We start from the raw sequence: 21,143 nt of genomic DNA, 5'->3' as shown, positions 1-21,143 counted from the left end.
AGGGGCTCAGAATCCATCCTTGGGGGGCTGTAGTGTTGAGGGTCATTGTGGGGGAGATCCTGTTGTCTATCTTCACCAATTGCAGTCGGTCAGGAAGCTGAGGATCCAGTTGTAGAGGGTGGAGCTGAGACCAAGGTCGCAGAGTTTTGAGATCAGTCTGGAGGGGGTAATGGTGTTGAAGGTGGAGCTGTAGTCAATGAGCAGGGGTCTGATGATCCAGGAATGAGTGCAGGGCCAAGGAAATGGTATCTGTTTTGGACCTGTTATGCAGGTAGGCAAATTACAGCGGATCGAGGCAGGCTGGGAGGCTTGAGTTGATGTGGGCCATGACCAGCCTCTCGAAGCACTTCCTGGTTACAGAGGTCAGATCCACCGGGTGGCAGTCATTAATGCACGTTGCATGTTCTTTGTCTGGGACTGAGATGATGGTGGCCTTCTTGAAGCAGGTGGGGGATTTCAGCTTGGAGGAGGGAGCGGTTGATGATGTCAGTGAGTACCTCCGCCAACAGGTCCTTACAGGATCTCAGTGCATGGCCGGGGACTCTGTCACTTCCCTTGGGTTGACTCTCAGGGAGACCAATCTGACATCTGCAGCAGCGTTGGAGGAAACAGGGGCATCTGGGGCTGTTGAGTTGGGTGACACAGGACAGCTGGCATTCTGCTCAACCCGAGCATAAAAAGCATTGACCGCATCAGGGAGGGATGTGTTTTTGTTCGCTATCTTGTTCTGCTTCATTTTGTATCTCGTTATGTTATTTGGGCCTATAACCTCCAGGGTAAGCTGACATAGGTTGGAACAAGAGAAAAGCAAAGTTCTGGGGAGACTATCAGAGCTGGCAGTATTTGTGACAGGAGAGACAAAGTTAACATTTCAAGGTCAGTGACCTTCCAAACACAAGAAGGGTCACTGGACTTGAAAACTTTAAACCCTGGTTTTCTCCCCAGATCTCCTGAGTTTCTCCAGAATTTTGTTTTGTTTCACATTTCCAGCACTATCTTATTTTGAACTAGATTGGGTCCTTTTCAGAAAGGAGGTGTGACCACTTAGGGGCTTCCATGAGTCTGTGCAGTGTCCATGAGGAATACTCCAATCGGAATAGCCATGATCCCAAGGGTGGCTTTCAGCATCAAATCACAGAGAGAACAAACGACCTGGGCCTTAGTTTAGAGATTCTGATCAGACCAATCTTGCAGCACGTGGAACCATAGGAATCCCCGTGTGTTCACTGACCACTGAGGGTAGGTTTGTAGGAGACAGTAGGAGAATTCCCTGGAGGGTGTCTCAGAAACTAGACTAGCCAGGAGAGTAAAGTGAGTACAAGAGCGGGTCAGACACTGTGAATAGTTCAGCAATTGACTCACCTCCTGACTTCCCAGAGCCTGTCCACCATCTACAAATGTTACGAGACGGAGGTCAAATCTCTCGGCTAATTAAAACCAAACACCCAGAAAAGCTGGCCTTGCCTTGTAATCTGATAGAAGTGAGAGGGAATGAAAGAGATAAATCACAATTTATTTCCCTATCGGAACATGAAACAAAACTATTAACAAACTGAACATTCTTTCCCCTAACTGAACATAATCCTATTAACATGATGTTCCAATAACACACTTATTAAACATTATATTAACTTAATCTCAAGTCCACACAGTCTCTGTCTTCTCCGCTGTCATCAATCTGTTGGTCCCTCTGAGCCACCTTCTTTCTTTTTCCTGCCAGTATGTTTCACAGGAAAAGATTCATTTTAATATACAGTTCCTTCTAATTTCTTTGAGAGCAAGATTTTAGATGGGCAGTTAGCTCTCTGGTTCAACGGCAGTTGTTCTATCCAATTTTCAAAATGCTCCTGTTTTTTATACCCCCCAACATGGTTTCCTGTCATTGGTCCAATGTTCTGGATTAGTGGTGCTGGAAGAGCACAACAGTTCAGGCAGCATCCCAGTAGCTTCGAAATCAACGTTTCGGGCAAAAGCCCTTCATCAGGAATGCTCATTCCTGCCTGATGCTACCAGACCTGCTGTGCTTTTGCCCGAAACATCGATTTCGAAGCTACTTGGATGCTGCCTGAACTGCTGTGCTCTTCCAGCACTACTAATCCAGAATCTGGTTTCCAGCATTTGCAGTCATTGTTTTTACCTCATTGGTCCAATGTTGTCAAAACAATAATTTCAAACTCAATTGGGTTTTAGTATCCTGGGCATACTCTAAGGTATTTGGTTAAATTGGAGTTGTTGTCAAAACAGCAACCAAACCTCAGGTATCCATTTAACAGTCAAGATTAGAGTGGTGCTGGAAAAGCACAGCAGGGCAGGCAGCATCCGAGGAGCAGAAAAATTGATGTTCCAGGCAAAAGTCCTTCACCAGGAATGCTCATTCCTGCCTGATGCTACCAGACCTGCTGTGCTTTTCCAGCACCACTCTAATCTTGACTCTGATCTCCAGCATGTGCAGTCTGCACTTTCACCTATCTATTTAACAGCCAATTGTTACACGTACCTATTTTGGAACAGCCTTTCCATTTCAGCAGCTGAGCCTGCACGTCAAGTTTACTTCAATATTCAGAACACACTCTCTAAAAGTGAATATACACACTTTTGACTTCGTAACACAAGGTACAAGTCAGGAGTGTGATGGAATACTCCCCAGTTGCCTGGATAGGGCCAGCTCCAACAACACAAGAAGCTTGACACAACTAGTCATTTGGATACAAAACTGGTTCAAAGGTAGAAGACAGAGGGTGGTGGTGGAGGGTTGTTTTTCAGTCTGGAGGCCTGTGACCAGTGGAGTGCCACAATGATCGGTGCTGGGTCCTCTACTTGTTGTCATTTATATAAATGATTTATCCTATCCATGCCCCTCATGAGTTTATAGACCTCTATAAGGTCACCCCTCAGTCTCCGACACTCCAGGGAAAACAGCCCCAGCCTGTTCAGCCTCTCCCTGTAGCTCAAAACCTCCAACCCTGGCAACATCCTTGTAAATCTTTTCTGAACCCTTTCAAGTTTCACAACATCTTTCCGATAGGACGGAGACCAGAATTGCATGCAATATTCCAACAGTGGCCTAACCAATGTCCTGTACAGCCGCAACATGATCTCCCAACTCCTGTACACGATACTATGACCAATAAAGGAAAGCATACCAAACGCCTTCTTCACTATCCTATCTACCTGTGACTCCACTTTCAAGGAGCTATGAACTTGCACTCCAAGGTCTCTCTGTTCAGCAACACTCCATAGGACCTTACCATTAAGTGTATAAGTCCTGCTAAGATTTGCTTTCCCAAAATACAGCACCTCGCATTTATTTAAATTAAACTCCATCTGACACTTCTCAGCCCATTGGCCCATCTGGTCCAGATCTGTTGTAATCTGAGGTAACCCTCTTTGTTGTCCACTACACCTCCAATTTTGGTGTCATTTGCAAACTTGCTAACTGTACCTCTTAAGGTTATATCCAAGTTGGGGGGAGTCCAGAACTAGAGGGCATAGGTTTAGGGTGAGAGGGGAAAGATATAAAAGAGACCTACAGGGCAACATTTTCACTCAGAGGGTGATACGTGTATGGAATGAGCTGCCAGAGGAAGTGGTGGAGGCTGGTACAATTGCAACATTTAAAAGGCATTTGGATGGGTATATGAATAGGAAGGGTTTGGAGGGATATGGGCTGGGTGCTGGCAGGTGGGACTAGATTGGGTTGGGATATCTGGTCGGCATGGACAGGTTGGACCGAAGGGTCTGTTTCTGTGTTGTACATCTCTGACTGTATGAACGTCCAGGCCAAAGCAGCTGCATCCCCTCCCTCCCCCACCGATGCTCAGTAGCAGCAGTGTGTACCATCTACAAGGTGCACTGCAGAAACTCACCAAAGATCCTCAGACAGCATCTTCCAAACCCACGACCCCTTCCATCTAGAAGGACAAGGGCAGCAGATACTTGGGAACACCACCCTCTGAACCACACACCACCCAGTTCCTTCCCTGTAGCTAGGTCAGAATCCTGGAATCCCTCAGGGATGTCAACCCACAGCAGATGGAGTGGAGTGGTTCAGGAAGACCAGTGTTTCCCCCTGAGCTGCAGAGCCACTGGGAAGCTGCACCTACAGTGATTGCCATCCAATGAATGGTTTCTGCTTCCAAAAGCTGCTGGCATGCACAAACCCTGGGATTCACATCGCAGCAGAAAGTAATGACGGGGACATCCCTCTTCACTTAGTCTCTTTTAAATCGCAAAACAATTTGTAATGAAAATAAAAATGGAAAATTCACAAGCAAATTGTGTAATCCTTTGCCGCCTTCATTGCCTCTTGTTTCCAGTGTTGCATGTGCAACAACACCATTTTAAACATTGATGTAGAATTCTCCATTGTACATTTCCTGAAGTGTTGCTTTCTCAGGCCCTGGGGAGTCAGGAGCTGAGTTAATGGCTGCAACATACTATTGCACTATGAGAGGACTAGCCAACTCTTGGTTGATGGTACCATGAATGTACAATACATTGGAAGGGAATCGGAGGCACAGTAAGATTTTCTGATTGCAATCTCACTCAACCTCTCATTCTTTCTCCTATTCTCTATCTCTCTCTCTCTCACTCACTCACTCACTCACTCACTCAGACTGTTTCTCTGTCCTCCCCCACAGGGTGTGAGCAAACCCTTCTCTGAGGTTATCAAAGCGAATATCGGAGATGCACATGCCATGGGACAGAAGCCAATCACCTTCATCCGACAGGTATGTTATCTTTCATAGGTGGCTGGAAGCTGGGTTAAGGGGCAGACAGTGGCTGGTATTTAAGAGCAGGAGAAAAAAGTTAACACACAGAACTTAGAAGCTCTGCAGTTTCCACAGTTGGTTTACTTTCCTGTCCAATTCTGTATAATCAACGGTATCTCTGAGCCAGCACTAACCAATTCTCACTCTGTTCAATCTGATGATGTTGGTGGGACCTTTCACTTCCACGTAACCAATTGGTCTCTCAGGTGCCAACCCAACATTGCTGTTAAAGCCCAGCTATCCCCTTCCCCTGGTCTGTAGTCAATAATCCCTTTGTCCGCCTTCTTTCCTTGCTCTGTCACAATCTCTCTGTCTCTCTCTCTCTCTCTCTCTCTCTCTCTCTCTCTCTGTGTCTCTCTCTCTCTCTCTCACTCTCTGTGTCTCTCTCTCTCTCTCTCTCTCACTCTCTGTGTGTGTCTCTCTCTCTCTCTCTCTCTCTCTCTCTGTCTCTCTCTCTCTCTCTGTGTGTCTCTCTCTCTTTGTGTCTGTCTCTCTCTCTCTCTGTGTCTCTGTGTGTCTCTCTCTCTTTGTGTCTCTCTCTCTGTCTCTCTCTCTCTGTCTCTCTCTCTCTCTCTGTGTCTCTGTGTGTGTCTCTCTCTCTGTGTCTCTCTCTGTCTCTCTCTCTCTCTCTCTCTCTCTGTCTCTCTGTCTCTCTCTCCCCCTATGTCTCTCTCTCTCTCTCTCTCTCTCTCTCTCTGTCTCTCTCTCTCTCTCTCTGTCTCTCTCTCTCTGTCTCTCTCTCTCCCTATGTCTCTCTCTCTCTCTCTCTCTCTCTGTGTTTCCCTCCCCCCCCCCCCTCTCTCTCTCTCTCTCTCTCTCTCTCTCTCTCTCTCTCTCTCTCTCTCTCTCTCTCTGTCTCTCTCACTCACCTCACTCAGTTTGGGCTCTACCTCCAACTATCTGCTCACTCACCTTCCCACACTCCCACACTCCCCTGCCCTGCTATCAGAGGAAATACCTTTGTTTTCTAATTGCTGTCAGTTCTGAAGAAGGGTCGCTGGACTTGAAACGTTAACTCTGTTTCTCTCTCCACAGATGCTGCCAGACCTGCTGAGTTTCTCCAGCAATTTCTGTTTCTGTTTTCAGAGTTCCACCATCCACTGTTCTTTATTTTATCTGAGATGATCAATTTGTCTCACTGACCATGATCCAGGACAACACATTTCATCATGAACAGAAAATAACCATTTATTAGAATGCACTTAACGTGAACATTGGCTGAGAAAAGAAAAGGGCTCCCAAGTTTCACTACTACAATTTTCTGGAATTAGAATTCATTTTTTAAATCTTTTGCTAATTTTTGGTCTTCTCACTCCCCTCCAGAGAAGGGAGAAATATGTTTACTATTTGCTGGCTCTGGAATTTTTAAAAATTTATTCATGGGATGAGGACGTTGCTGGCTAGGCAGCATTTATTGCCCATCCCTAATTACCCAGAGGGCAGTTCAGAGTTACCCACATTGCTGTGGGTCTGGAGTCACATGTAGGCCAGACCAGGGAAGTTTCCTTCCTTTAAAGGACATTAGTGACCCAGATGGGTTTTTCCATAATTGACATGGCCATCATTAGTTTCTTAATTTCAGATTTTTATTGAATTCAAATTCCAGCAACTGCCATGGTGGGATTCAAACCCCTGACCCCAGGAGGTTCCCTGAGTCTCTGGGTTAACAGTCCAGCGATAATACCACCCAGCCACAACCTCCCTCTGGCTCCAGTCCTATCACCAGTCTGTAACAAATGGTGGCATGACCAATCTGAGGGCTGTCGTGTGGCAGCATCTCACTGACCTGCTGCCCCGCACACTCATTAGTGGAAGAGTCTACAGCTAACGCCAATTAGAGATGGGGAAATAAATGCAGATCCAGCCAGCAACCATGCAACATCCCACTTATCCAGTTCAAAAAAGGGTATGCCACTTGATCTTTCCAAATTGCAATCCTCTTCTGGTATTTTAGCACCATAACAGTTGCCCGACTTCCATCCTGGTTTCTACTTCCAAAGAAAGTAAATTGTGTCTCTGACTTTGGAAATCATTCATTCAGAAATCTAGACAGTGCTAAGAATTACGAGGACAAAACCAGTTTAAAGTTTTTGTCAGGCTCTGTGTGAGGCTAGTTTATTAACACAGGGCCGTGGGGGTAAAGGAATTTCACAAGCATGACACAAAAAAAAGCAATCATGAAAGCTATCGATCTCTGCTGCATTCCTATAGCAACCGCCTGGTCTGAGAACTCCAGATGTCAGTTAACTGCCCCTGCTACATCTCCATGTTAATAAAGGCCCATCCAATCAGCAAGCTGTTCCCATGCTGGGTAAACCAGTGGTCCATTCTCCACATCTGATTCTCTCATTCTTGACTCGATTGGTTCAGGAGGTAAAGCTGCTCCTGTCATTTTAGCAAAATCAACCTATTTCTAATTTTTGAGTTCAGGTGTAAGGTCATTGTCCAGAAACACTTACTCAGTATCTCTCTCCGCAGATGCTGCCAGACCTGCTCACTACATAGCGAGCTTTGTGTTTTTATTTCAGATTTCCAGCATCTGCAGCATTTTGTTTTCGGTAAATGCGTGTTATTGTTGTCCTGGTTGATGCATTAAGCAGGTCTCCTGTCTCCCAGGTTCTCACTATCTGTACAAATCCAAGCCTTCTCTGTGACCACAGTGTGCCTGAAGATGCCAAAAGCAGAGCAAAGAGAATTTTAGATGCATGTGGAGGAAACTCTATTGGTAAGCTTGATTTTTCAATGACTTTCTCTCACATTCTCCTCTTCACTAAAAGCCAACAATGGAACTGCATGGAATCAGAGATACTTTTGAAGCTGGCACAAAGGCCACCTTTTCTTTCTATTCATTCACAGGATGAGGGTGTCACTGGCTAGGCCAGTATTTATTGCCCGTCCCTAATTGCCCAGAGGGCAGCTAAGAGTCACCCACATTGCTGTGGGTCTAGAGTCATGTGTAGGCCAGACCAGGTGAGGATGGAAGTTTCCTTCCCTAAAGGACCCTGATGGGTGTTTCCAACAATTGACAATAGATTCATGGTTTACCATTAGATTCTTCATTCCAGATTTTTAAAATTAAATTCAAATTCCATTATCTGCTCTGGCAGGTTTCAAGCCCACCCCCAGAACATTATCTGGGTATAGATTGACAGTCCTGTGATAATACCACTAGGCCATTGCCTTCCCTTCTTGCTTGTTCAAATCTAGAGGAGGGCTCGGAAATATTTTACCTGAAACATGGAGCTGCTAATATCAATGGGAGTATAAAAAGTATGAAATGAGGTGATGCTGTTCCGTTGTTAACACATTTACAATCTACCTCTGTCCCTCATTCCCTTCTCAACACTCTCTCTCTCTCTCTCTCTCTCTCTGCCTCGCTCTCTCTCTCTCTGTCTCTGTCTCTCTGTCTCCCTCTGTCTTTGTCTCTCTCTCACTCTCTCTGTGTCTCTGTCTCTCTCTCTCTGTGTCTCTGTCTCTCTCACTCTGTCTCTGTCTCTCTCACTCTGTCTCTCTCTCCCTCTCTCTGTCTATGTCTCTCTCTCTGTCTATGTCTCTCTCTCTGTCTATGTCTCTCTCTCTGTCTATGTCTCTCACACTCTCTCTGTCTCTCTCTCTGTCTCTCTTTCTCTTCTGTCTCTCTCTCTCTCTTCTCGCTCTCTTCTGTAAGCTCCCCTGCTGCTTTTCAACTTTGTCACTCTGTTTCAGTTCTTCTTCTCCCATCTGCATTTACACACTATCCCCATTTCCCTGCCACTACCATTCCTCCTCTTCCTTCTGACCTGTGTTTTTTTTCTCTTGCTCTCTCTCCCTCATCGTCCTTGCACCCACTTCCTCTCCCAACCTGTCTCATCTCGTCTCCTTCTTCCTTTCAGCCTATTCTTATCTTCCGTGCTCCCTTTCTCTCTCTTCTGTTCTCTGTTTACCTCTTTACTATGTCCACCAGCCCCGACCCCTCTTATACAGAGAAGTAGTCATTCTGAGGTAGCTTTGTGGCAGTGTTGAGAAAGCTTTCTCAAGCTGGAGTTATCCTTCCACTTACCTACATCTCTTGTACTCTGAGACAAATCAACAATCAGTCGACCTGTATCAATTATTCCCGAACTAGGAAGAGAAAGATAAGCCCTGATTTGTAAGCGTCAGTGACTCCTACACCCTGGAGCAGGAGTCGTTCGGGCATAGCATGGGGAGGTACCAAAAAGGGATTAACCTTTGTTGAAAATGCTGAGTGAGGTGAGAGAAGCTAAGATAGTTCCTCGTGAACCCGAGAAAGTTAAGAGAAACTTGAACAGAAATCTTTGAAATGGCGAAGGGATTGGATAGATTATAATGGGAAAAGCTGTCATCAGTAGCAGGCGGCTTGATAATTAGGAAAAGAGCCAGCGATGACGAGGGGAAAGGTTTGTTTAGATTTGAAATTGTTGTGATCTGGAATGTGCAGTCTGAGAGGCAGGGCAAGCAGATAGTCAAAGTGTTTAGGGCCTGGATATCACAGAAATGTGTACAGGAGAACATTTCAGGGCGATATGTGCAGGGTCCAACAAGGGACAGAGATGGTTTGGACCTCACTCTGGGAATGAAACTGAACCGCACAGTTGAGGAGGAGGGGGGGGAGCATTTTAGTGATAGTGATGGCAACACGGTACAATTTAAACTTCTTATGGACAAAGAAATGGACGGGGCAAAGCCAGGTTTTGGAGTGGGGAGAGCAGATTTTAGTAAAACAAGGCAGCCTGAGAACAGCTGCTAGCGGGGAAGTCGACAGAAGGGCAGTGGGAGGCTTTCAAAAAGGATATGGGGAGGGAATCAGCAAACTCAGCTTTCTCCCTCTTCGGGTGATCAGAAGGAGTAACGAGCCCAATGATAGTCAGAATATAATGAGAAGGAAAAGAGACACTTTAGCAGGTACAAGAGGAGCAAATAGCAGAGGCATTAGTGGAGTACAGAATGAATAGCAGAGATGATGGAGAGGGCGGACGCTAGGAAATTGTTTCCGTTAGACGGGGAGACTAGGACCCGTGGGCACAGCCTTAGAATGAGAGGGGGTCAATTCAGAACAAAAATGCGGAGACATTTCTTCAGCCAGAGAGTGGTGGGCCTGTGGAATTCATTGCCACAGAGTGCAGTGGAGGCTGGGACGCTAAATGTCTTCAAGGCAGAGATTGATAGATTCTTGATGTCACAAGGAATTAAGGGCTACGGGGAGAATGAGGGTAAGTGGAGTTGAAATGCCCATCAGCCATGATTGAATGGCGGAGTGGACTCAATGGGCCGAATGGCCTTACTTCCACTCCCATGTCTTATGGTCTTATGGATGGCCTAGTGGTATTACCACTGGACTGTTAATCCAGAAACCCAGGTAATGTTCCAGGGACCCGGGTTTGAATTCCCACCCCTGACGGTGGAATTCAACTTCAATAAAAATCTGGAATTTATAATTACTACTATAAATCCATTGCTAATCTGGTCACTAATGTCCTTTAGGGAAGGAATCTAGCGTCCTTACCTGGTCTGGCCTACATGTGACTCCAGACCCAGAGCAATGTGGGAGAAAGTAAGGGTGGAGATCAGAGTGGAAAAGTGTGGTGCTGGAAAAGCACAGCATCCGAGGAGCAGGAGAATCGACGTTTCGAGCATAAGCTCTTCATTGGTTGACTCCCAACTGCCCTCTGGGCAATAAATGCTGCCTCACTGGTGACGCCCTCATCCTGTCACAGGATTTTTTAAAAAGCATAAGAAAGCAAAGCGGGGATATGAGAAAACTCTGGGCTGGTAAAAGTAGGAAAACTTCCAAGATATTCTGTAAGTATATCAATGGGGACTGGATAACCAGGGAAAGAGCAGGGATCATTAGGGACCAAGGGCACAGCTATGGGTGGAGCCAGAGGACATTGGTAGAGTGTTGAACCAGTTCTTCCCATTGGCCTTCACCCAACAGGATCAGGATGACGGTATGTTGCCCAGGGGAGAGACGGTGAGGTTCATCAGTAAATTGATACGGGGAAGGGTGAGGTGTTGGCAGCCTTAAAATTGGGCAACTTTCCAAGTCTAGATGAATTGTGTCCCAGGCTGCTGTGGGAGGCAAGGGAGGAGATTGCAGGGACACCAATCCTTGCTGATCATGGGGGAGGTGCCAGAGGACTAGAGAACAGCTAATGTGGTTCTGATATTTAAGAGGGGTTATAGCCAGAAGCCTGAGAACTATAGACCAGTGAGTCTCAATCAGTGGTAGGGAAACTATTGGAGAAAATTCTGAAAGAGAACATCTCCCTTCACTTAGAGAGGCAAGGCTTGATCAGGGATGTTCAGAGGGAGGTCATGACTAACAAATCTGATTGAAGTTTTTGAGGAGGTGACTAGGTGTATAGATGACAGTCTTGTCGTTAAAAGTCTTTGGCGAGGTCCCCCTATGAGACTTATCAAGAAGGCCAATGCACACGGGATACAGGGTCATTAGATAAAGTGGATTCAAAATTGGCTCAGTTGTAGGAGACCGAGAGAGTGTTGACAGAAGGCAGCTTTAGTGACTGGAAACTGGTGTCCAGTGGCGTGACATAGGGATCTGTGCTGGGTCCCCTGTTATTCATCACTTATATAAATGATATAGATGACTCTGTCAGGGATTGGATTAGTAAGATTATGGATAACCCAAAGTTTGGTCAGGTGGTTAACAATGCGTTTCGGTATCTTGGGCCACAAGAAGCTATAAAAGGAATGGTCAAAGGGGCAGATAAGTGGCAGATAGAATTTAACCCTGAAAAGTGTGAGGTGGTACACTTTTTGGAAGGAGTAGTTTCACAAGAAAGTTTTCAATGCTGAGGTTGTACAAGACATTGGTGAGACCTGTTCTGGAATACTGTGTCCAATTTTGGTCATCCTGTTAGAGTAAGGACATTATTGAACTGGATTGGGTTCAGGATAGATTTCCCATGACCTTGCTGGAAATGGAGGGTTTGAGTTATAAGGAGAGGTCGGATGGGCTGGGATGTAGGAGGTTGAGAGGAGGCCTTACAGAAGTTTATAAAATCACAAAGGGTATGGGTCAGTTAATGGGAGTTGTCTTTTCCCTAGGGGAGTTTCAAGACTGGGGGGTATAGTTTTAAGCTGAGAGGAGAGAGATTTTAAAAATGCATGAGGGACAAATCTTTTACACAGAGGGTGGTCTGCATGTGGAATGACCTTCCTGAGGAAGTGGTGGATGTTGTTACAATTAGAGTTAAAATGATATTTGGATGAGTCCATGAATAGGAACGATTTGGAGGGATTTGGGCCAGGAGCAGGCTGCTGGAACCAGTTTAGTTTGGGATTATATTCAGCATTGACTCCAAAGGGTTTTTATAAATACCTTAAGGACAAATGGTAACGAGGGAGAGAATCGGGCCCCTCAAAGATCAGCAAGGCTGCCTTTGTGTGGAGCCACAGGAGGTGGGAGAGATACTAAACCAATGTCTTGTACAACCTCAGCATTGAAAACTTTCTTGTCAATATTTACTGCATAAAAGGATATGGAAGATATATAATGTGGGGAAATAGATGGTGACATCTTGAAAAATGTCCATATTACAGAGGAGGAAGTGCTGGATGTCTTGAAACACATAAACATGAATAAGTCCCCAGGACCTAGTCAGGTGTACCCTTCTACCCTATGGGAAGCTAGGGAAGTGAATGCTGGGCCTCTTACTGAGGTATTTGTATCATCGATAGTCACAGGTGAGGTGCCGGAAGACTGAAGGTTGGCTAACGTGGTGCCACTGTTTAAGAAGGGCGGTAAGGACAAGTCAATAGACAATAGCTGAAGGAGTAGGCCATTCTGCCCTTCGAGCCTGCACCATCATTCAACATGATCATGGCTGATCATCCTTAATCAGTATCCTGTTCCTTCCTTATCTCCATAACCCTTGATTCCACTATCCTTGAGAGCTCTATCCAACTCTTTCTTAAATGAATCCAGAGACTGGGCCTCCACTGCCCTCTGGGGCAGACCTTCCACACAGCCACCACTCTCTGGGTGAAGACGTTTCTCCTCATCTCTGTCCTAAATGGTCTACCCCGTATTTTTAAGCTGTGTCCTCTGGTTCGGCACTCACCCATCAACGGAAACATGTTTCCTGCCTCCAGAGTGTCCAATCCTTTAATAATCTTATATGTCTCAATCAGATTCCCTCTCAGTCTTCTAAACTCAAGGGTATACAAGCCCAGTCGCTCCAGTCTTTCAGTGTAAGGTAGTCCCACCATTCCAGGAATTGACCTCGTGAACCTACGCTGCACTCCCTCAATAGCCAGAATGTCTTTCCTCAAATTTGGAACCAGAACTGTACACAGTACTCCAGGTGTGGTCTCACCAGGGCCCTGTACAGCTGCAGAAGAACCTCTTTGCTTCTATACTCAATCCCTCTTGTTGTGAAGGCCAGCATGCTATTAGCCTTCTTCACTATCTGCTGTACCTGCATGCTTACCTTCATTGACTGGTGTACAAGAACACCCAGATCTCTTTGTACTGCCCCTTTATCTAACTTGACTCCATTTAGGTAGTAATCTGCCTTCTTGTTCTTGCCACCAAAGTGGATAACCATACATTTATCCACATTAAACTGCATCTGCCATGCATCTGACCACTCACCTAACCTGTCCAGGTCACCCTGTAATCTCCTAACATCCTCCTCACATTTCACCCTGCCACCCAGCTTAGTATCATCAGCAAATTTGCTAATGTTATTACTAATACCATCTTCTATATCATTAATATATATTGTAAAAAGCTGCGGTCCCAGTACTGATCCCTGCGGTACCCCACTGGTCACTGCCTGCCATTCCGAAATGGAGCCGTTTATCACTACTCTTTGTTTCCTATCAGCCAACCAACGTTCAATCCAAGTTAGTACTTTGCCCCCAGTACCATGCACCCTAATTTTGCTCACTAACCTCCTATGGGGGACTTTATCAAAAGCTTTCTGAATGCCTAGGTACACTACATCCACTGGATCTCCCTCGTCCATCTTCAGAGTTCAGAGTTCCCTTCAGTCAGGGAACTATAGACCGGTGAGCCTGACCTCGGTGGTGGGCAAGTTGTTGGAGGGAATCCTGAGGGACAGGATGTACATGTATTTGGAAAGGCAAGGACTGATTAGGGATAGTCAACATGGCTTTGTGCGCGGGAAATCATGTCTCACAAATTTGATTGAATATTTTGAAGAAGTAACAAAGAGGATTGATGAGGGCAGAGCAGTAGATATCAACTATATGGAGTTCAGTAAGACATTCGACAAGGTTCCCCATGGGAGACTGATTAGCAAGGTTAGATCTCATGGAATACAGGGAGAACTAGCCATTTGGGTACAGAACTGGCTCAAAGGTAGAAGACCGAGGGTGGTGGTGGAGGGTTGTTTTTCAGACTGGAGCCCTGTGAACAGTGGAGTGCCACAAGGATTGGTGATGGGTCCATATTTTTTGTCATTTACATAAATGATTTGGATGTGAGCATAAGAGGTATAGTTAGTAAGTTTGCAGATGACACCAAAATTGGAGGTGTAGTGGACAGCGAAGAGGGTTGCCTCAGATTACAACAGGATCTGGACCAGATGGGCCAATGGGCTGAGAAGTGGCAGATGGAGTTTAATTCAGATAAATGCGAGGTGCTGAATTTTGGGAAAGCAAATCTTAGCAGGACTTATACACTTAATGGTAAGGTCCTATGGAGTGTGGCTGAACAAAGAGACCTTGGAGTGCAGGTTCATAGCTCCTTGAAAGTGGAGTCGTAGGTAGATAGGATAGTGAAGAAGGTGTTTGGTATGCTTTCCTTTATTGGTCAGAGTACTGAGTACAGGAGTTGGGAGGTCATGTTGCGGCTGTACAGGACATTGGTTAGCCCACTGTTGGAATATTGCGTGCACTTCTGGTCTCCTTCCTATTGGAAAGATGTTGTGAAATTTGAGAGGGTTCAGCAAAGGTTTACAAGGATGTTGCCAGGGTTGGAGGATTTGAGCTACAGGGAGAGGCTGAACAGGCTGGGCCTGTTTTCCCTGGAGCTTCGGAGGCTGAGGGGTGACCTTATAGAGGTTTACAAAATTATGAGGGGCATGGATAGGATAAATAGACAAAGTCTTTTCCCTGGGGTGGGGGAGTCCAGAACTAGAGGGTATAGGTTTATAGTGAGAAACGTAAAGGGCAACTTTTTCATGCAGAGGATGGTACGTGTATGGAATGAGCTGCCAGAGGAAGTGGTGGAGGCTGGTACAATTGCAACATTTAAGAGGCATCTGGATGGGTATATGAATAGGAAGGGTTTGGAGGGATATGGGCCAGGTTCTGGCAGGTGGGTTGGGTTGGGATATCTGGGTTGGGTTGGGATATCTGGTCGGCATGGAAGAGTTGGAGCGAAGGATCTGTTTCCATGCTGTATGACTCTGAGAGGAGAATTGGGCAAACAAAATACATTCTTTCAAAGAGCCATCACAGGCTTGAGGAACCAAACGGCTCTGTTCTGACCGACACGTCATTAAATGGTGGCAGGGTCGATGGGCTGCAAGGCACAAGGGACAGTGGACCTTGAGCTGGAGCATTGAGAATTCAGAAACCTTCAGGAAGGATGGGGTTTGTAGGGATACGATGTCAAACTATTCGACATCATTAACCTGTACCCACAGCACGGCAACCTGTACCCACGGCATGACAACCTGTACCCACAGCACGACAACCTGTACCCACAGCACGACAACCTGTACCAGGCCCACCCCAAACCCAACTGGGGCCAAAATGGGGATCGAACCCTGTCTGAATCCGAGTCTGATCCAGGCCAGCTTTACAGCCAACTAAACCCATGCCCCGAAGCAGAGTGGGTTGCTCTGGCAATGGGTACACTCCAAACCTGTTATCATCAGTATGGAGATGGATAAGATTCCAGCTTTGATTAGATTATTATAGATTACTTACAGTGTGGAAACAGGCCCTTCGGCCCAACAAGTCCACACAGACCCGTCAAAGCGCAACCCACTCACACCCATTCCCCTCCATTTACCCCTTCACCTAACACTATGGGCAATTTAGCATGGCCATTTCACCTAACTTGCACATTTTCTTTGGATTGTGGGAGGGAACCGGAGCACCTGGAGGAAACCCACGCAGACACGGGGAGAATGTGTAAAGCTTTGCTTCCATCACGTGGCCAGGCAAAAGTCCCACCGCCCACCGTTGGGATGAATTGGTGCACACCCACCTCATCTCCTGTGTCTGTTGTTCTGTATGTGGTCTCCTCAACACCGGGGAGACAGGGCATTCCCTGGAGCATTGCAGGGAACATTCTTGGAATACACACCAACCAACCCCACCGCCCTGTGGCTCACCACTTCAACTGCCCCTCCCATGCCCCCGAGGACAGACAAGTCCTGAGCCGCCTCCACTACCACATCCAAGCCACCTGTCAACTGGAGGAAAACCGCCTCATCTTCCGCTTTGAGACCCTCCAACCACACGGCATTAACATTGACTTCAAATCTCCCCTCTCCCCACCTCATCCGAGATCCAACCCTCTGACTCGGCACTGCCCTCATGACCTGTCCTGTCTGTCCATCTTCCTTCCCACCTATCCACTGCAATCTCCCCACTGACCTATCACCATTAACCCCACCCCGACCTACCTCTTGCCTTCCCGACTCCCTTCCCCCTAACCCCACCCCACCCCCCTATTTATCTCTCATCCCTCTTCTCCCTCCACATTCCTGATGAAGGGCTTATGCCCAGAATGTCGACACTCCTGCTCCTCAGATGTTGCCTGACCAGTTGCTTTTCCAGCGTCACCCTTTTCGGCTGGTGTTATTGACACCCCTTGCTCAGCCACTGAGCCCCAAGATGGGACTTGAATCTAGAGCCTCTTACTCAGAGGCACAGACACTACCCAATGTGCTACCAGAGATCTAATAACAAGACATCGTTAGAGAATAGTGTACCTCAGCTTCCAAGACACCAATACAGGAGTGGGATCGGGATCCTGTAATCACCGTGCTATAGTCTGGGAGCTGATCACAGCCCGACTGAACATTCTCAATGTCTTCACCCAGGTGCCTACACGGCCAGTCAGGGCCTGGAGTGTGTTCGACAGACTGTGGCTAAATACATAGAGACTCGAGATGGAGGAATCCCTGCTGATCCGAACAACATCTTCCTCTCGACTGGAGCCAGCGACGCCATCGTGGTGAGTACAGCGTCATTAACATCTCCTGATGATCTTCACGGGCTCATAGAAATACCTCGGGAAGGTAGCTCCTCCTGTAATGTCGGGAATGTAATCGTGACCAGATGGTCTATATCTACAGGCACTCTCTCCTTCAATACTGTGTACCCACTCTCTGAGCAGGTGGCACCTTAGATTGCCCGGTAGCCCTCCCACTCAGTGTCACCCCAAAGCCCCCACCCCTCACCTTTAGGACCCAGAGGGAGAGTTGCTCTCGGTCATTGTTTTGAATATTGAAGCTCTGACTCTCTGGGGGAGTAACACCATGTCCCCACAGAGTATAATGGGGAAGGAGGAGGGGAATAAGCTGTCAATGGGAAGTTGGGAAGTGGTTATTTTTGAGGGCAGTGTTGAGTTGGAGAGGGTTAACACACAATAAGTCACTGGGGAGAATGGTATCTGTTTGCAGAGTCATTGTATGACATCCAGAATGTTTTATGTTTTCAACATTTCCTCCTCTGATGGACTTTGCATACAATCTGTTGCAGTGAGAAAGCTGCAAGATTGAATGAAGGGCTGTGCCTGAGCTGATTGTGTTCATGACTGTGTCCACGTCTTGCCTCGAGCAAGTTACACAGTCCTCCCTTGAAAGTTTTCAGTACTTCCCGGGCAATTTGCCAGTAAGGGTTCAACGTGGAATTGATCGTCTAAAATCCCACGACTGTAAACTGCACCAAAGCACTGTCTGCTCCTGTGGGTGACGCTCAGCAGTGTGTCACACCTTAACAACTGCTGACATGCGGTGAGTTCTGCTGGTGCTGTGAATACTGCTGACCCTGCTACTGCAGTGAGTATAGTTAACAGTTGACAAACTTGGAGAGGTGCTGCACTGGTATGGTCACTGGGCCAGTGTAATCCAGAATTCTGGGGTATTAAAGCAGAAAATGCTGGAGAAACTCAGCAGGCCTGCAGCATCTGTTGGTAGAGAAATAAAGTTAGTTCTCAATTCTTGTTCAGAAATATACTGGGGATGTGGGTTTGGATCCTCTCGTGGCAGATGGTGAAACTTGAACAAAGCCCGAAATTCAAAAGCTACCCCAGTGGTGATTATTGCCAATCAACTGCTGGTGGGCATGCCAGGAACAGTGCCAGGGAGACCTGGAGATGAGGTGTCAGCCTGGTGAAGATACCAAACAGGATTACTTACATGTCAAACAGCATAGCAAGAGATAGACAGAGCTAAATAATCCCACAAACAACGGATCAGATCTAATCTCTGAAGTCCTTCCACATCCAGTCGTGAATGGTGATGGACAATTAACCAACTCACTGAAGAAGGAGACTCCCCACCCTCAATGATGGAAGAGCCCAACACATCAGGGTTAAAGGACAAAGTTGAAGTTTTCACAGCAATCTTCAGTCAGAAGTGTCGAGTGGATGATCTATCTCGGCCTCCTCCAGTGATCCCAGCGTCACAGATACCAGTCTCCAGCCAATTCTGTTCACTACACGCGATATTAAGAGACGGTTGGAGACACTGGATTTTGTTTTATTCACTGATGGGTTTTGGACATCACTGGCTGGCCAACATCTGTTGACCCTCCCTCATTGTCCCCTTGAGAAGGTGGGGGTGAGCTGCCTTCCTGAACCGCTGCAGTCCGTGTGCTGTGGGTTGATCCGCAATGCCCTGAGGGAGGGAATTCCAGGATTCTGACCCAGTGACAGTGAAGGAACGGTGACAAATGGGAATCCAATCCCATCACCGGTTGAGCCATACCAAATATGCAACAATCTTGTTCACTCACCAAGAATGATCAACGTTTATCTCTTATTGCTGTTCAGTAGAATAGAAGAGTGTGTCAGGAATTTTTGAGAAGATTTGTAGCTCAGGGTGATAAGTATGTAAGTTAGCTCGCTGAGCTGGAAGGTTTGTTTTCAGACAATTCATCACCATGACGAGGTAACATCATCAGAGAGAGTCTCTGGTGAAGAGATGGGAGTGTGACCAGGTTTCTCAATAGATTCTAAACTAACAAGGTATTTACAGCAAACATATTCTTCAAACCAGTGGTGAACCAGTCATCAATAAAGCTTCAATGTCAATTCAATCTTATCCCCCTTAAGTTGTAGGTTTGCTTGCTGAGCTGGTAGATTTGTTCTCTGATGTTCTGTCACTGTACGAGGGAACGTCATCAGTGAGCCTCTGGTGAAGCGCTGGTATTCTGTACCACTTTCTGTTTATGTATCTTGGTCTGTTACGGTGGGTGGCATCACTTCCGGTTCTTTTTCTCAGAGGATGGTAAATGGGGTCCAAATTGATGTGTTTATTGATGGAGTTTGGGTTTGAATTCTTGAGGAATTCCTGTGCATGTCTCTGTTTAGCCTGTCCCAGGATGGATGTGTTCCATGATGAGCTCAATGGTACATTCCCTCCTCCCCTGATGAGCTCGATGGTACATCCCTCCCCAATGAGCTCAATGGTACACCTCCCTCCTCCCTGATGAGCTCAATGGTACATCTCCCTCCTCCCCTGATGAGCTCAATGGTACATCTCCCTCCTCCCCCGATGAGCTCAATGGTACATCTCCCTCCTCCCCTGATGAGCTCGATGGTACATCCCTCCCCAATGAGACCATTCCATTCTGTGCTCACTTTGAACAGAAGCTCGGTGAAATGATGTCACCTGCCCCAACAGCCCCAGGTGCCCTGGATCCACAGTCACTGCTGCAGGGGTTAGATCGGCCTTCCTGAGGGTGAACCCACAGAGAGGGACAGGCCCAGATGGAGACTCTGGCCGTATACTCAGGTCCTGCATGGACCAGCCAGTGGGAGTATTCACTGACATCTTTAACCTCGTCTTCCTCTGATCTGACGTTCCCACCTGCTCCAAGGAAACTACCATCATCCCAGTGTCAAAGGCAAAAAACGTGCAACGTGCCTGGTGGTTCTGACCTCTATCGTTATGTCACTATGAAGTGCTTTGAGAGTTTGGTCATGGCTCACATCATCTCCAGCCTCCCAACCTGCGTTGATCCTTTGCAATTCACTTATCGTTGCAACAGGTCCACAGCAGATGCCATCTCCCTGACCCTATACTCATACCTGGACAACAAGGATACCTACATCAAGCTCCTGTTTATTGACTACAGCTCCACCTTCAAAACCATCATTCCAAACAAACTCACCCCCAAACTCTGAGACCTCGGTCTCAGCTCCCCCCCCCCCCTTCTGGAAATGGATCCTGACCCATCGACCGCCATCAGTGAGGATAGGGGACAACACCTCCTCCATGATAATCCTCAACAGCGGTGCCCAAGAGAGTATGTACTCAGCCCCCTGCTGTACACCTGATGCACACATAACCACGTGGTCAAATCCCACACCGACTCCATTTACAAGTTTGCTAACGATGTTACTGACATGGAAACAACAATGACATGGAGTACAGGAAGGAGGTGGAGTGATTAGCAGCATTGTGTAAAGATAAAAACTCTCTCCATCAATGTCAGCAAAAGGAAGGAGCTGGTCACTGAGTTCAGGAAGTGGAGTGGAGGACACGCCCCCTGCCTGGATCAATGGGGCTGAGGTGGAGATGGTCATGAGCATCAAGTTCCTGGGAGTGACCATCACCAACAGCCTGTCCTGGCCCACCCACAAGAAAGCACAACACCTCTACTCCCTTAGGAGGCAGAGGGAACTCGACATATCCACAGGGGCTCGGACCCATTTTTAACAGATGCACCATAGAAAGGATCCATACCAGATGAATCACAGGATGGTATGGCAACTTCCCAAGACCACGACAAACCAGAGAGGTGTGAACCCAGCCCAGTCCATCAGGATAACCAGCTTTCCATCCGTTGCCTCAGCCTATCCTTCCCACTGCCTCAGGAAAGCAGCCATCATCATCATAGACCCTCCCATCCTGGTTATAATCTCTTCCATCAGGCAGCACATGCAAAAGTTTGAATACACATACGAATAGATTCAAGAACAGTATTTTCTGTGCTGTTATCAGACTTTTGATTGGACATCTCAAATATTAATTCTGATCTATCTCTGCACGTTCTCTGTGGCTGTAACAATGTATTCTGCACTCTGTTCTGTTACCCTGATAGACGTTCAGGGTAGATTCCAGTCTGTACCTCCCTCCCGGGTAACTGTTATTCTGAATATAAACCACACTGAACCCTTCAGTTAGTTCCCAG

At 46.9% G+C, this 21,143-nt stretch overlaps 1 protein-coding gene across 2 annotated transcripts in view; it reads left to right on the top strand.

Moving 5' to 3' along the window:
* The window catches only part of LOC140480913 (alanine aminotransferase 2-like), a 71,891-nt gene that overhangs the window by 25,040 nt on the left and 25,708 nt on the right, over positions 1–21,143 (top strand). For both annotated transcript variants that reach the window (XM_072576498.1, XM_072576497.1), the window contains 3 exons: positions 4,641–4,730; positions 7,389–7,497; positions 16,823–16,956. In XM_072576498.1, coding sequence (XP_072432599.1) covers positions 4,641–4,730; positions 7,389–7,497; positions 16,823–16,956 — 333 coding nt within the window. The remainder of the gene's footprint in view (positions 1–4,640; positions 4,731–7,388; positions 7,498–16,822; positions 16,957–21,143) is intronic.

The sequence above is a fragment of the Chiloscyllium punctatum genome, chromosome 8 (assembly GCF_047496795.1).
Source record: "Chiloscyllium punctatum isolate Juve2018m chromosome 8, sChiPun1.3, whole genome shotgun sequence".
In the NCBI taxonomy this organism is placed as follows: domain Eukaryota; kingdom Metazoa; phylum Chordata; class Chondrichthyes; order Orectolobiformes; family Hemiscylliidae; genus Chiloscyllium; species Chiloscyllium punctatum.
The sequence above is the reverse complement of the archived record's forward strand: the minus strand, read 5'-3'. Positions and strand labels throughout refer to the sequence as shown.